The sequence below is a fragment of the Phacochoerus africanus genome, chromosome 4 (assembly GCF_016906955.1).
Source record: "Phacochoerus africanus isolate WHEZ1 chromosome 4, ROS_Pafr_v1, whole genome shotgun sequence".
Taxonomy (NCBI): domain Eukaryota; kingdom Metazoa; phylum Chordata; class Mammalia; order Artiodactyla; family Suidae; genus Phacochoerus; species Phacochoerus africanus.
In genome coordinates this window covers 12989438-13003836 of record NC_062547.1, presented here as the reverse complement: position 1 = coordinate 13003836, position 14399 = coordinate 12989438, and the positions used below count along the sequence as shown (strand labels likewise).

The window sequence follows — 14399 nt, the reverse complement described above, 5'->3', positions numbered from 1 at the left end:
CGTCTCTCTGATTCGGAAGATCCACTTTAAACCACCTGAATCCAGACCCCCAAATCCTATCAGTATCTTCTATTGATTTCCACCTTTTGAGAATTCTTAAGATTCTGTACTCTCTTCCTCTGGTAGGTCTAATAAACTTACTTTGCTTGAGGAATGGGTTTTCTGATGGCCTTTCAAAGAATTAGCAATTGACAATCCATTTTTGTTAATACCCACTTTGCATTCTAATCTTCTTGAGGACGTTTTATTTCTTTTTTCTTTTCCTTTTTTTTTTTTTTTTTCCCCCCATACCGGCACATCATGTGGAAACTCCCAGGCCAGGAATCAAACTGGAGCCACGGCAGTGGCAATGTCCAATCCTTAACCACTAGGTCACCAGGGAACTTCAACAAGCCATTCTTTACCCAGGGTTACTTGGGGGCATTTTGCTTCCTGCTATTTTGGGGGGACTATTTTGTTTCCTGTTTTGGCCATCTGATAATTGGATAGCAAAGCAAAACAATATATGTCTCAAGGAGGTTACCTCATCAGTATTTGTTTTATCAGTATATAGATTCCTTGGAACTGCCAAGAGGATTTTGATTTCATATGAATGTCAGGACTGGAGGCAACCTTACATAGATCATATTTTCCAAATTCCTCCTCTTGCCCAAGGAAAAATTGAAGTTCGGAGACCTTTTTGGCCTAAAAGCCAAAGAGGAAGAGGTGAAATATATATACATAAGTAGGCCTGAAATAAGATGCCCTGATTAAGTACCCAACACTGTGCTAGGCTCAGTAGGGGATGAAATGAGGTTTGGTTCCTGCTTCAGCTAGCCTGCAGTTTACTGTTATTTATTATTATTATTATTATAATTACTTTCTTTTTAAGGCCACACCTGTGGCCTATGGAAGTTCCTCTGCTAGGGGTCAAATTGGAGCTGAGCTGCCCGCCTATGCCCCAGCCATTTGCCATAGCCACGGCAACGCCAGATCTGAGCCATGTCTGTGACCCATACTGCAGCTTGCTGCAGCACCCGGACCCTTAACCCACTGAGTGAGGACAGGGATCAAACCCGCAACCTCATGGATATGAGTTGGGTTAGCAACCTCCTGAGCTGCAAAGGGAACTACCTGGCCAGTGTTTCTTATCTGGGGTGATAGAGATGTAGAGAAGAGGTCAATTTCAGGTGCCAGAACATGAGATGAGGGGTCTTCCAAAGAAGCCTAACTCCAAACAAATTTTGCGCATGAGCAGCAGTCTGGAATACGTCTTTAATCTGAGCTTGGCTCCTCACAGGCTCAGTTTGACTTCCAATAGCCTTAAGGACAAGGAATCTGATATTTGTCTTGTCCCCCAGGGTACCACCTATTGGTCTAACTTGATGTCTGACCCTGATTTCACTTATGATGCTGCCTTTCTTATCTTGACCTGGGTTTTGAGATCTTATCCTTCTTCTCCTGGTATTTGGCCCTTGGCTCAGCCATGGTTTAGAGTTACTCTGCTCTCTGGGATCTGATTACTTGACCTGGTTCCGCCCTGCTACAGGACTGCAAGGTTTAGCCCATTGCCTCGAGACTGCACAAGCTTGGCTGAGTATCTATGAACACGATGGTACCCCTGAAGAGGGTGATGCCAGTAAGATGAAAGGCGGGAATGGGGAGAGTTTTGATATGGGCTTTCAGGGAATGCATCCTTCTGATGAGACAGGGATGGTAGTGATGATGAAGAGGGCAAGCAGAACAAAGGAAGAGCATGGCCTCTGCCTTGGCAATGTCAGCACAGGTAAGTCGGAGGTTGGGCGTAGAGGCTGCGGTCCAGAAGTAGTGATGAATGATGGGGCCGTGGCTGGGGGCGGGGGGCACAGAAGATCACCATGAAGATGTGACTTTGTGTGACCACATCACTGATACCAAGGGCCAATGCCCTTTTAATGCCCACAGTGGATAGTCCTAGAAGTAAGGAAACTAATATCAAGTAATCATCTATAAAAACCATGCAATGGCGTTCCCATGGTGGCTGAGTGATAATGAACCCAGCTAGTACCCATGAAGACGAGGGTTTGATCCCTGGCCTCGATCAGTGGGTTAAGGATTCGGCGTTGCTGCAAGCTGTGGCCTAGGTCACAGATGTTGCTGTGGCTGTGGCATAGGTCGGCAGCTGCAGTTCCAATCTGACCCCTGGTCCAGGAATTTCCATATGCCGCAGGTGTGGCCCTAAAAAGAAAGAGTAAACAAACAAACAAACCATGTTATATGTCAAGGTTTTTGCCATATAAGTATTTAATCTTCATACAACTTTCTTGTTTACAAAATTATGCTAGGAGTTCCTTTGTAGCCTAACAGGTTAGGACCTGGCATTGTCACTGCTACGGTGCGGGTTCCATCCTTGGCCCAGGAATTGCTGCATACTGTGGGCAGGGCCAAAAAAACCCCCCAAAACAAAAAAACCCCCAAAATTGTGCTTGATTGTATGTTGTAAAACTGAATTTAGACACTGGTCCTCTCTGATTCCATAACCCATGTAACTTCTGTTTCATCTTAAACTCTCATGCATCTATAATTTTTTTCTTTCCCCTCAGCATTTCTGGTTCATGAGGAAAGAGAAAAGAGGAAATTTGGGAGAATAATTAGGTGGCCTAGGAGGTAATTACCCAGTAGGTCTGGGCTGCATTTAGGGGAATGTGGTTTCTTTTTCTTTTTCTTTCTTTCTTTCATTTTCTTTCCTTTTTTTTTTTTTTTTAGGGTCACTCCCTTGGCATATGGAAATTCCCTGGCTAGGGGTTGAATCAGAGCTGTAGCCACTGGCCGGCTCATGGCAATGATGGATCCTTAACCCACTGAGTAATGTCAGTGGTTGAACCCGCGTCCTCATGGATTTGTTACTGCTGAGCCACGATGGGAACTCCAGAATGTGGTCTCTCAGTGAGAGCCGGGCCTGGGAAAAAGGCAAAGAGTGACTAGCATGGCAGAATGAGGACTTAGAAAGACCAGATCCCTCACTGCATTTCCCCAGGCCCTGGGGTCTCTTCTCACCGAGAACTGTGGTTCTTTGTGGCCCCTGCCACCCTTGTTTGTTCTGTGATTTGTAGCTTCATTAAACTTTCTCCACTGGATATAAGGCATAAAGGTGATAACATTATAGAATAACACAGAGAAATTATTCAGCGTTAAGGATGGCGAATAACAACAGCTAATATGTACTGAACACTAATTAAGGACCTGGCACGACTCTAAGTACTTTATAGACAGTAAATCTCCTTTAATCCTCACAAACCACCTTAGGAGGTAATTAATATTGACATACTCATTTTTCAGATAGAGACCAAGGTCAAACAGCTTTGCTGGAATAGAGCTGGAATCCGGTCCTAGGTCTGGCTGTCTCCAGATCCCATCCTCTGAACCTAAAGGACACACGGCTTCCCTAAGGAAAAACAATAGTGAGACCAGACAAGGTTGCCCGGGCATAGGGCTGGAGCCACCACAGAGAACCCCATGAGGTTTGGGGACCAAACACAATGTAATTCAAGGGTGATTCTTTAGGGGTTATTTTGCTGATCTCTTACGATAGAAGAAAACTCCCTAACATGCAGTATCTTAAAAACATAATAATTTGTTTCACAATTCTGTGGGTTGGGAGTTTGGATAGAGCTTGGGGTACGTGGCTCTTCTCCTTCACATAATATAGACTGAGGTCACTCACTCAGCTGCTTGCAGCTGGCAGCTGGGCCTTCCTGGAAGGGCCAGGCCTTCCGCAAGGTCTGGTGCTGAGTGCTTTCCTGTGGGGCCTGTCCAGGTGGCTAGCTGGGCTTCCTCACAGCATGGTGGTCTCAGGGTGGGCTTCCAAGACGGAGGAAGTGGAAACCAACAGTCCTCTTTTTTTTTTTAATTTGGATTTTTTATGACCATACATACAATAATGGTACTGTGACTGCCCAGAACGCGAAATAATGTTTTTTTTTCTTTTTACGGCTGCATCTGCGGCATTTGGAAATTCCTGGGCTAGGGGTCGAATTGGAACTGCAGCTGCCAGCCTACGCCACAGCCATAGCCAGCTCCAAGCTGCATCTGTGATCTACACTGAAGCCTGTGGCAACACTGGATCCTTAATCCACTGATGGAAGCAGGGATTGAGCCCTTAAAATGTCAGGTTCTTAACCTGCGGAGCTACAAGGGAACTCTGAAAATCATCGTTCCTCTTTAAAGCTAGACCTGTACCGGCACAATGTCACTTCAGCTGTGTGTTATTGGTCAAAGCAAGTCACAGGTGGAGTTGCCAGGTAAGACACATGGTGCCCAGTTAAATTTGAATTTCAGATCAACAAGAAATAATCTGGGGAATAAGTATGCCCCACACAATATTGAGACGTATTTATGCTAAAAAATGACGCATCGTTTTTCTGAAAGACCTTTTTCACAGGGCATCTGTATTTTTATTTGCTAAATTGGGCAATGCTAGTCAACCAGACTTGTCTGTGTTCAAGGCGAGAGGAAAGAGATTCTGCTGGGCCCCCGTCTTTGCTGGGAGGAGTGGTATGTGCGTTCAGAGAGGGAAGGAATTAACAGTGGCCCATCTTGGAGACTCTTTACTTTAAGTGTCCATGAATTACTTCCTAAATAATGGGGACAATATAGCACAATGTTTGGGCACTCCAGAGTCAGGTTCAATCTCAGCACTGCTGCTTGTTAGTTGTGTAACCTCAGGCAAGTTAGTTTACCCTTTTGTGACTCAGTTTCCTTATCTTGAGAATGGGCTATTAGTAGTTTGTGCCTCCTGGGGGTCGTTGGTAGAATTTTATGAGATGATGGAAACAAAGTGATTTGTATGTATGTGTAGGTAGGTATGTGATAAATGTTAGCTACTGTTAAGGCAGGATTTTTTTTTTTGGTCTTTTTGTCTTTTTGCCTTTTCTAGGGCCGCTCCTGTGGCATATGGAGGTTCCCAGGCTAGGGGTCGAATTGGAGGCATAGCCACCGGCCTACGCCAGAGCCACAGCAACATCAGATCCGAGCTGCCTTTGCGACCTACACCACAGCTCAGGGAGAAAGCTTTCTCTTTCTGACTTCCTTCACTTAGGAGGACACTCTAAGGTGGTGTTCACTCAAGGGAGCACCAAGGTGGTGTTCCCTACGTGGCATCCTGCACAGGCTCTTCTTTTGTTGTTGTTGTTTATAATTTCAAAAAGTTAGAGTATGATTGACGTAGCACGTCGGGTCGATTTCTGCCGTACAGCAAAGTGGCCCAGCCATCCATCCATGCACGTCCTTTTCTCATATTATCTTCCATCCCGTCCTGTCACAAGAGACTGGCTATGGCTCCCTTGCACAGACCGCTCTTGGGCCGGCTCCTGGCTGGCTGGGTTCTCTAGGTTTCGCTTTTGTCTTCCGGGCTACCAGAGACCTTTCTGACACATCCCTTTTCTGGGTAGGCGAAGGAGCCTCGCTTGCACCGCGGCCTTGACGTCTTTATTCCTCAGGCTGTAGACGAGCGGGTTCAGCACGGGGATCACGATGGTGTAGAACACGGAGGGGATCTTGTTGTGGGCGGAGGCACGCTGAGGGTCGGGCTGGACGTAGACAAGGAACACGGAGCCGTAGAAGAGGGAGACGGCAGTGAGGTGGGAGGCGCAGGTGGAGAAGGCCTTTGCTCTGGGCCTCCAGGGACCGCATCCTGCACACTGTGACCAGGATGGAGGCGTAAGAGACCAAGATGACGGAGATGGTGGGAAGAGTGACGAAGGCAGAGAGGACGAGCAAGATGACATTGGCCGCGGCGGTGTCTGAGCAGGCCAGGTGGAGCAGGGGCGGGATGTCACACATGTAGTGATCGATGATGTTGGGACCACAGTAGGGCAGGAGGAAGACATTCGCTGTCTGCAGCACTGAACTGAGCGTCGCCACGGCACAGGTGGCCAGCACCAGCCGGACACACAAGGGCTTGGACATGATGGTGTGGTAGAGGAGAGGGCGGCAGATGGCCACGAATCGGTCGTAGGCCATGACGGACAGGAGCAGACATTCCTCTGGGCCGAAGAGGGTCAGCAGAGCCATCTGGACCGCACAGCCCGTGAAGGAGACGGACCGGTCGGTGGCGAGGAGGCTGACCAGCAGTCGGGGGGTGAACGAGGAGGAATTGCAGACGTCAAGGACGGAAAGCACGCTCAGGAGGAAGTACATGGGGGTGTGGAGGGGGGCGCTGGTGCGGATCACATCTATCAAGCCCAGGTTGCCCACCAGCGTCACCAGGTAGACCAGCAGGAAGAGGGCAAAGAGGAGAGGTTTTTGGTGTGCCTGGTCTGTGAGGCCCAGCAGGATGAACCTGGTCACCGTGGTGTGATTCTGTCCCAGGGCCATTCCCCTGGTGTGTTTCACCCTTGGCAACGCAGAAGAGGAGGAGAAACAAGGTGTCACCATCGCATCAAAGCGGTAGCCTTGAACGTGTGCTACAGTGGAAAAGTCGCATCGGTCTCTGAGTGGCAGACTGCCGCCCAAATCCCACATCAATCCCGTGGTGTCACATTCATGCTTATGTGCTAAGCATTCCCTGTCCCTTTAGGGAGCGGTCTAAATTCTTTCTTTTTCTTTTTTTTGTCTTTATAGGGCCGCACCCTTGGCATATGGAGGTTCCCAGGCTAGGGGTCCAATGGGAGCTGTGGCCATCAGCCTACACCAGAGCTACAGCAACATCAGATCTGAGCCTTGTATGCGACCTATACCACAGCTCACGGCAGCACTGGATCCTTAATGCACTGAGCGAGGCCAGGGATTGAACCTGCAACCTCATGGTTCCTAGTTGTATTCGTTAACCCCTGAGCCACAAGGGGAACTCTGAAACGTCCAAGTTCTTTAACCTGCCAAATGTCCTCTGTGAAACACCTCTGTGCTACCCTGCTCTCTGCTTATCCTCTTGCAGTTCTGACCAATTCTACAAACATTCTATGTTCTTACAAATGCCTACATTTTTCTGAATTCTATATTTTCATCTTGGAATGTCCTCGAGTCTCTTCAAGCCCAGGTTAGAGGTCTGCCCCTTCCTCCTTCCCCTGAACTTCACAGACACTCCTTCGATTGATTTAAGAGCACTGTACTTTAACACTGAAAATGTGATGGAATACGATGGGGGATAATGTGAGAAAAAGAGTGTATATATATGTGTATGGCTGGGTCACTTTGCTGTACTGCAGTAATTAACAGAATATTATCAATCAACTATAATTAGAAAATTTTTAAAAATGCCCACCCATTTCCTATTGGATTTTCTCACTCCTAGTTGGAGGAAGAGTTCCTGAATCCCTCAATAATTTGTGCTCTGATATCTATCACAATGTCTTATGTCAATGAATGCCTGTAAATTGATCAATTAGATAAGAGAGTCTGTCTCACTCAGGTAATGGCAACTCAATCCTTTCAGTTGTTTTGGCCCAAATCGTCTAGCTATTTTGGACCACATTTCCCCCCCTCTCCATTTCCTCATCAATTCCCTCAGCGAATCATATTGGTTCTACCTTCAAAATGTATACTGACTTCCCACCCTTTCTTTGCCAGGCACCATCCTATCCCGCATGGGTTATTGCAGCTGCTCTTACCTGATGTCTTGTCTGAGAAGCAGCCAGGGTGATTCTGTTAACACATGAAAGTCAGAACCCTCACGATGGCCTTCAAAGTCCACTCTGCTATGTTGGCCACCACTCTACAACCCTCTTTGCCTCTCTGTCCTCTTTTCCTCCTCTTCTCCCCCTCACTTATGCTGCTCTAGCTACCAGTGTCTCCTTGCTCTGCTTAGGACAGGCCAGGCGTGACCCAGGACTCTGTGCTAACGGGCCTCCCCCCTAGGAACACACTTGCTCCAATTAGCCGCCCTATGACTCCTTCCCTCTACTCCTTTAAGCTCTGGCTCGTATGTCACCGGGCTTGGGTCCCCTCCCTAAGCATCCTATTTACATGAAACCTTCTGCTACTCCAGCACTCACTGTCGCTCTTCTTGGCTCAATTTTTTGCCTCCCAGGACAGACTCTCTTCTAACCTGCTATAAACACATAACATTAATTTCATTCCTAATCTCCATCCTGACATTAAGATATAAAAACCATGAAGTCAGGCATGGTTGTCAGTCCTGTTTCCTGCTGTATGGCTGGTGACTGGCATGTAGTTGGCCCACAGTAAATAGTAGTTGAAAGGGGATTAATGAAGCCCGAAAGGAAGATAGAGTCTCATCAAAGCAAAAGAGGATAGTTACTACCCAGAAGGGTGAGTTTGGAATTCCACTTACCCAAATCAGGTCTTGAACATTGGGGAATATTTATGATAAGAATTGGGTGGGAGTTCCTGTTGTGGCTCAGTGGTTAATGAATCTGACTGGTATCCATGAAGTTGCAGGTTTGATCCCTGCCCTTGCTCAGTGGGTTAAGGATCTGGTGTTGCTGCAGTTGTGGCATAGGCCAGCAGCTGTAGCTCCAATTCGACCCCTAGCCTGGGAACCTCTATATGCCACTAGTGTGGCCATAAAAAGCAAGAAAAAAAAAAAAAGAATTGGGTAACAAATCTGTAACGTCAACCTAATCACGAGAAAACATCAGACAAACTCAAATCAGGAGACATTCTACAAAATACTTGACCAGTACTCCTCAAAAATCTCAACAGCAAAAAAAAAAAAAAAATACAAGGAATGATAGATTGGAGAAGACTAAGAAAATTTAGCAACTCAATACAATTCGATACCTGGGTTAGAGGCTGTGGGACAACAAAAAATGACATTGGTGGAAAAACTTATGAAATCTAAATAAAACCTGTAGTTGACAGTATTGTGCCAATTTAATTTTATTTCATTTTTATTTTTTGGCCTCCCTGTGGCATATGGAGGTCCCAGACCAGAGATCAAATCAGCTGTGGCCAACGCTGTAGCTGCAGTGACACCAGATCCTTTAATTCACTGTGCTGGGGATTGAAACTGTCCTGGTGTTGCAGAGATGCTGCCAATCCTATCACACCACAGTTGGAATGCCAATATTGTGCCAATTTTAATTTTTTATTTTTGATACTGGTACCATGGTCATGTAGAGAAAAATGGATGAGGGGCAGACAGGAACTCTGTACTATGTTTATAACTCCTTTGTGAGTCTAAAATTTTAAAAAATAAAATGTTAAAAAAATTAGGTAAGAGTAGAATTGAGAAGGTCCTGTTGTGGTTCAGAGGGTTAAGAATCCAACTAATATCCATGAGGATGCAGATTTGATCCCTGGCCTTGCTCGGTTGGTTAAGGATCTGGTGTTGCTGCAAGCTGCAGCATAGGTTGCAGATATAGCTTGAATCTGGTGGTGTTGTGGCTGTGGTGTAGGCCGGCAGGTGCAAGCTCTGATTCGACCCCTAGCCTGGGAACTTCCACATGCTGAAGGTGTGGCCTTAAAAAAAAAAAAAAGTAGGAGTTCCCGTCGTGGCGCAGTGGTTAACGAATCCAACTAGGAACCATGAGGTTGCGGGTTCGGTCCCTGCCCTTGCTCAGTGGGTTAAGGATCCGGCGTTGCCGTGAGCTGTGGTGTAGGTTGCAGACGCGGCTCGGATCCTGCGTTGCTGTGGCCGATTGGACCTCTAGCCTGGGAACCTCCATATGCCGCGAGAGCCGCCCAAGAAATAGCAACAACAACAACAACAAAAAGACAAAAGACAAAAAAAAAGTAGAATTGAAGGATGTTGCACTGGGTTGTGAAACTCGATACGGGCTGGAAGCTGGGGTCTGGAGTACCTTGTTGTTACAGCAGCAGAACCTGACTGTAGGAGGGGTTGAGCTGGTTAACATGCAAGATGAGCTGAATCCTCTGGGGTGGAAGACCCAAGTCGTGAAGTTTCCGCCTAAATCACTGAATACACAACCCTCATCTTGAATCTCGAAAAATCCTAAATTTGTAACCCCAGTTGCTGTGACAGCCTCAGAAAATGGGTGTATGCTTTGCACCCTACATTAATAATTTTGAGTAAGAGCTATTTATAAGGCGACAAGTTTTTGAAAAATCATACCACTGAATATGAGTTTGGATACATATTTGAATATACACATATTGCACATGCATACTCTTTAAGGTGCTTGAAACTATTAAGAGTGTCTGCTTAATTTGACTGGAAATACAGAGGATGACTAGCTAAATTGAATTAACTAAATCTATGTTTGCTTTAACTGTGCTAAAATACGGAAGAGCATTTGATTTATCAAGAATAAACATTTTGATCTAGTAATTTTTGGGAGTTGTTTAAATGCTTAGGAAGGCACCTGAAGGGCTTAGGAAATCTGGTACATTCAATTTGTGATTATAGTTTAAAAAGTTTAGGAGCATTTAATTAATCATGTATATAAACAGTGTTTAAATGTGTAGGCGAATTTGCTTCTATAGTTTTATGTGTGTCTGTGTCTGACCTTACTTTGAATTGTTTAAGAGAATTTGATTGTAAAAAGCACATAAATTTTTTGGGGGAATTTGATCTTTTAGGTTTTGGAGCAAAGGAAACATTAACCAAAGATCAAGTGTGATTGTTTTAAATTTTAACAAACATTACTAGATACATAATTAAATTTATTATATCTGGAAATTTCATTTAATGGCCTAAGAAAAACCCAGTTCTAAATTTATATCATAAGATATTATAAGCAATTAACTAATGGCTTTAGATAACCTTTTCCAAGCACAAAAGATCTGGACATTAAAAAAAAAAAACCAAAACGCTTCTAGAAGTTCCCATCGCGGCGCAGAGGAAACAAATCCGACTAGGAACCATGAGGTTGCAGGTTCTACCCCTGGCCTCGCTCACTGGGTTAAGGATCCGGCGTTGCCATGAGCTGTGGTGTAGGTCACAGATATGGCTCGGATCTGATATTGCTGTGGCTGTGGTGTAGGCCAGTGGCTACAGCTCTGATTCTACCCCTAGCCTGAGAACTCCCATATGCTGCGGGTACGGCCCTAAAAAGCAAAAATAAAATAAAATAAAAATTAAAAAAATTAAAATAAATCGCTTCTAACACAGCATGTTTTGGGAGCTCAGACTCCTGTGGATTTGAATATACTGAGGGGGAGAAACAGGAAGGAGCCACAGGATCAAGAACCTTAATTCTCTGAGAAATGGGGTTCAGGGAGTTCTCCCAGGAGCTGCCAGACATGGGTATGGTTCCAGCTCTCCCACTTACGGTGATGTGACAATGACAAGTCACTTGGAGAAAGCTGAGTCCTGTGTGCTCATCTGCAAAGGGCAAAGACTTTGGGGATTCAGAGATGGTGAGGACAGAGGTACTTTGGAAAGAATGAGGTGCTCATGATAATCCTGGGTGGCTGTGGAGGGAGGAAGAAATATTAGGATGGAGGTAATATTTGTTGAACCTCTGTCTGCGCTATTCTCTAGGCTAGATGCTCCCCTCCATCCTGACCCCATTGGAGAGGTGAGCAAGCTGCCTGAGGTCCCAAATGGATGAAGTGATATTTGAACCTGGGGGTGACCACATGGAAAGCAATTGGCAAAATCCCCTCTTCCTTGGGTAAAGATCACAGCCTCAGGAAAGAAAGTAAATAACACAAGCCGGGGAAATTATTTAAGGAGAAAGAGATAACAGAGGTTAACCAGAGAAGAAGAGTAAACCCCAATCATTCAGCCAGCCTCAGTCAGATGTCTAAACCAGAATAGAACATGTCCTAGGCATAGTATGAAGCCCTTACAAGAAGGTTTTTTTCTTTTTTCTTTTTTTCTTTTTAGGGTTGTACCTGTGGCACATGGAAGTTCTGGGGCTAGGGGTTGAATCAGAGCTGCAGCTGCTGGTCTATGTCACAGCCACAGCAATGCTGGATATGAGCTGCATCTGAGACCTATGCTGCAGCTGTCCGCAATGCCAGTTTTTTTTTTTTTTTTGTCTTTTTGCCTTTTCTAGGGCCCCCTCCTAGGCATATGGAGGTTCCCAGGCTAGGGGTCTAATCGGAGCTGCAGCTGCCGGCCTACACCGGAGCCACAGCAACGTGGGATTCAAGCTGCGTCTGTGGCCTACACCACAGCTCATGGCAACGCTGGATCCTTAACCCACTGAGCAAGGCCAGGGATCGAACCTGCAACCTCATGCTTCCTAGTCAGATTCGTTAACCACTGTGCCATGACAGGAACTCCAGGCAGTGTCAGTTTTTTAACTCACTGAGTAACGCCAGGGATCAAACCCTCATCCTCATGGATACTAGTCTGGTTCTTAACCTACTGAGCCACAAAGGAAACTCCAAGAACACCTTTTAAGAGGAGTGATTTTTCTCCCACCTGAAGTTTTCTGTCACAGGTTCTAGCTCAGCGATCCATTTATGGAAGGACTTTAGGAGTTCCCGCTGTGGTAAAACAGGATCAGCAGCCAGGTCTCTTGAGCACTGGGATGCAGGTTTGATCCCTGGCCTGGCATAGTGGGTTAAAGGATCTAGCATTGCTGCAGGTTGCAATGGAAGTTTGGATCTGATCCCTGGCCCAGGAATTTCCATATGCTGTGGGGTGCCCAAAAAAGAAGGACCCTAGACTCTCACCATTTGCCCAGCTTCCAAAGGTGACCCAGGTGTGCAAAATTTCTTCTACCTGCAGAGGACTCAGACGGGCAATTCTTGTCCTCAGGGGCAGATCTGTTGGATTCCACAGGGGAAATCAGGACCCCAGAGGATCCAGACTCTGAGTCACAGCTTTCAAAGTTTCTCCCGCAGGAGTTCATATCTTGGCTCAGTGATTAATGAACCTAACAAGTAGCTATGAGGACTTGGGGTTCAATCCCTGGCCTCGCTCAGTGGGTTAAAAAAGATCTGGTGTTGCTATGAGTTGTGGTGTATGTCGCAGACATGGCCAGGATCCCACGTTGCTGTGGCTGTGGTGTAGGCCGGTAGGTGCAAGCTCTGATTTGACCCCTAGCCTGGGAACCTCCACATGCCATGGGTGTGGCCCTAAAAAGAAAAATAAAAATGATAAAAAAAAATAAAAGAAGAAAAAGTGTTTCCCTAGCAATGACTCAAGGGAGTGCTACTCTGCTCCCTGATCCAAGAACTATCTCTGCTGGGAACTCATGAAGAGAGAACTTGAAACTGTTGAGTGAATCCAGTTCATGGATGTTTTGGGTGGATGGAGGTATAGAAAGAAGAACAATGGAATTATCTTTCAGTTTTCCTTCCTGTTTTCAGTTTTGAATAGAGATCTGTGGCTATGGTACAAAATTCAGAAGGGACTACAGTGAAAATAAGTGCCCTCTCCTCCCCGTTCTGATTCCCCAGCCACTCACCTGTCGTCCTCAGACGCGGCCCGCTTCTTCTGTATTTGTCCATGGTTAGTTATTGCTTATATGAGCAATACTTGTACATGTATAATCTCCCTTCTCTTTCAAAAGATGCAAATGGGGGAGTTCTCTTGTAGTGCAGTGGGTTAAGGATCCAGCATTGTCACTGCAGTGGCTTTGGCGTGGGTTTGATCCCTGGCCTGGGAATTTCCACAAGCTGTGGGCACCACCAAAAAACAAAAAAAAAAAAAGAAAAAAAAATAAACAAATGGTAGCAAACTATACACATTGTTTTGCATATTATTTTTTCTCCTTTAACAATAAATCCTGAAGATCTTTCCAGTCAGCCATTAAAAAAGTGCTGCCCATTTTTCCCCCAAAGTATATTTTATGAAAGTCCCTCCCCTTTTTTGGTGTCTTTTTTAGGGCCACACCCACAGGATGTGGAAGTTCCCAGGCAGGCCGCAGCAACGCCAGATCTTAGCTGCATCTGCGACCTACACCAGATCTTATAACTCACTGAGTGAGGCCAGGGATCGAACCTGCATCCTCATGGATACTAGTCAGGTTCTTAACCCTCTGAGCCACAACAGGAATTCCAGTTTTTCTTTTTTTAAATACATTAAAAAAAAAAATGATGGCTGTACCCATGACATATGGAACTTCTCCAGGCCAGAAATTGAATCCAAGCCACAGCATCGGCAGCACCGGCTCGTTTAACCCACTGCGCAGGGCTAGGGATTGAACCGGCAGCTCCGCAGTGGCTTGAGCTGCTGCAGTCAGATGCTTAACTCACAGCATCATGTTAGGAACTCCTTAAATGCATTTTTACTATAAGTGAACGGGAAAAAAGTTTTGAACTTAAAAATCAAGGCTAGGTGCTGCTCCCTGATGGAAGGTCAGAGGTCAACGTACTGATCCAGAGGCCTGGAACCCAGGAGGACAGGCAGATTCGGAATGTCTGGCACCGAGAACACTGGTCCACAGAGTAATGGCAGACACCTAAGGGGCCTGGAAGGGCTGGGGGATGAGAAATTCTACACCATTCTTTCTGCATCCCCACCCCCTACAATTGCAAATGCACCATCAAATAGGTGAACCTGTCATTGCCTTTCCAAAGGGTTTATTCAATCCATCCCTGGAGCCTGGGGCTGGTGGCTT

General features: G+C 45.9%; 1 protein-coding gene across 1 annotated transcript; it reads right to left on the bottom strand.

The window, feature by feature from the left end:
• Positions 1-5232: 5232 nt before the first annotated feature.
• LOC125123979 (olfactory receptor 1052-like) lies at positions 5233-6346 on the bottom strand. Its single transcript, XM_047774155.1, is given in 2 exon segments — positions 5233-5624; positions 5626-6346. Coding segments are annotated over 2 exon segments (963 nt in total). The 5' UTR covers positions 6334-6346; the 3' UTR covers positions 5233-5369.
• Positions 6347-14399: the final 8053 nt, after the last annotated feature.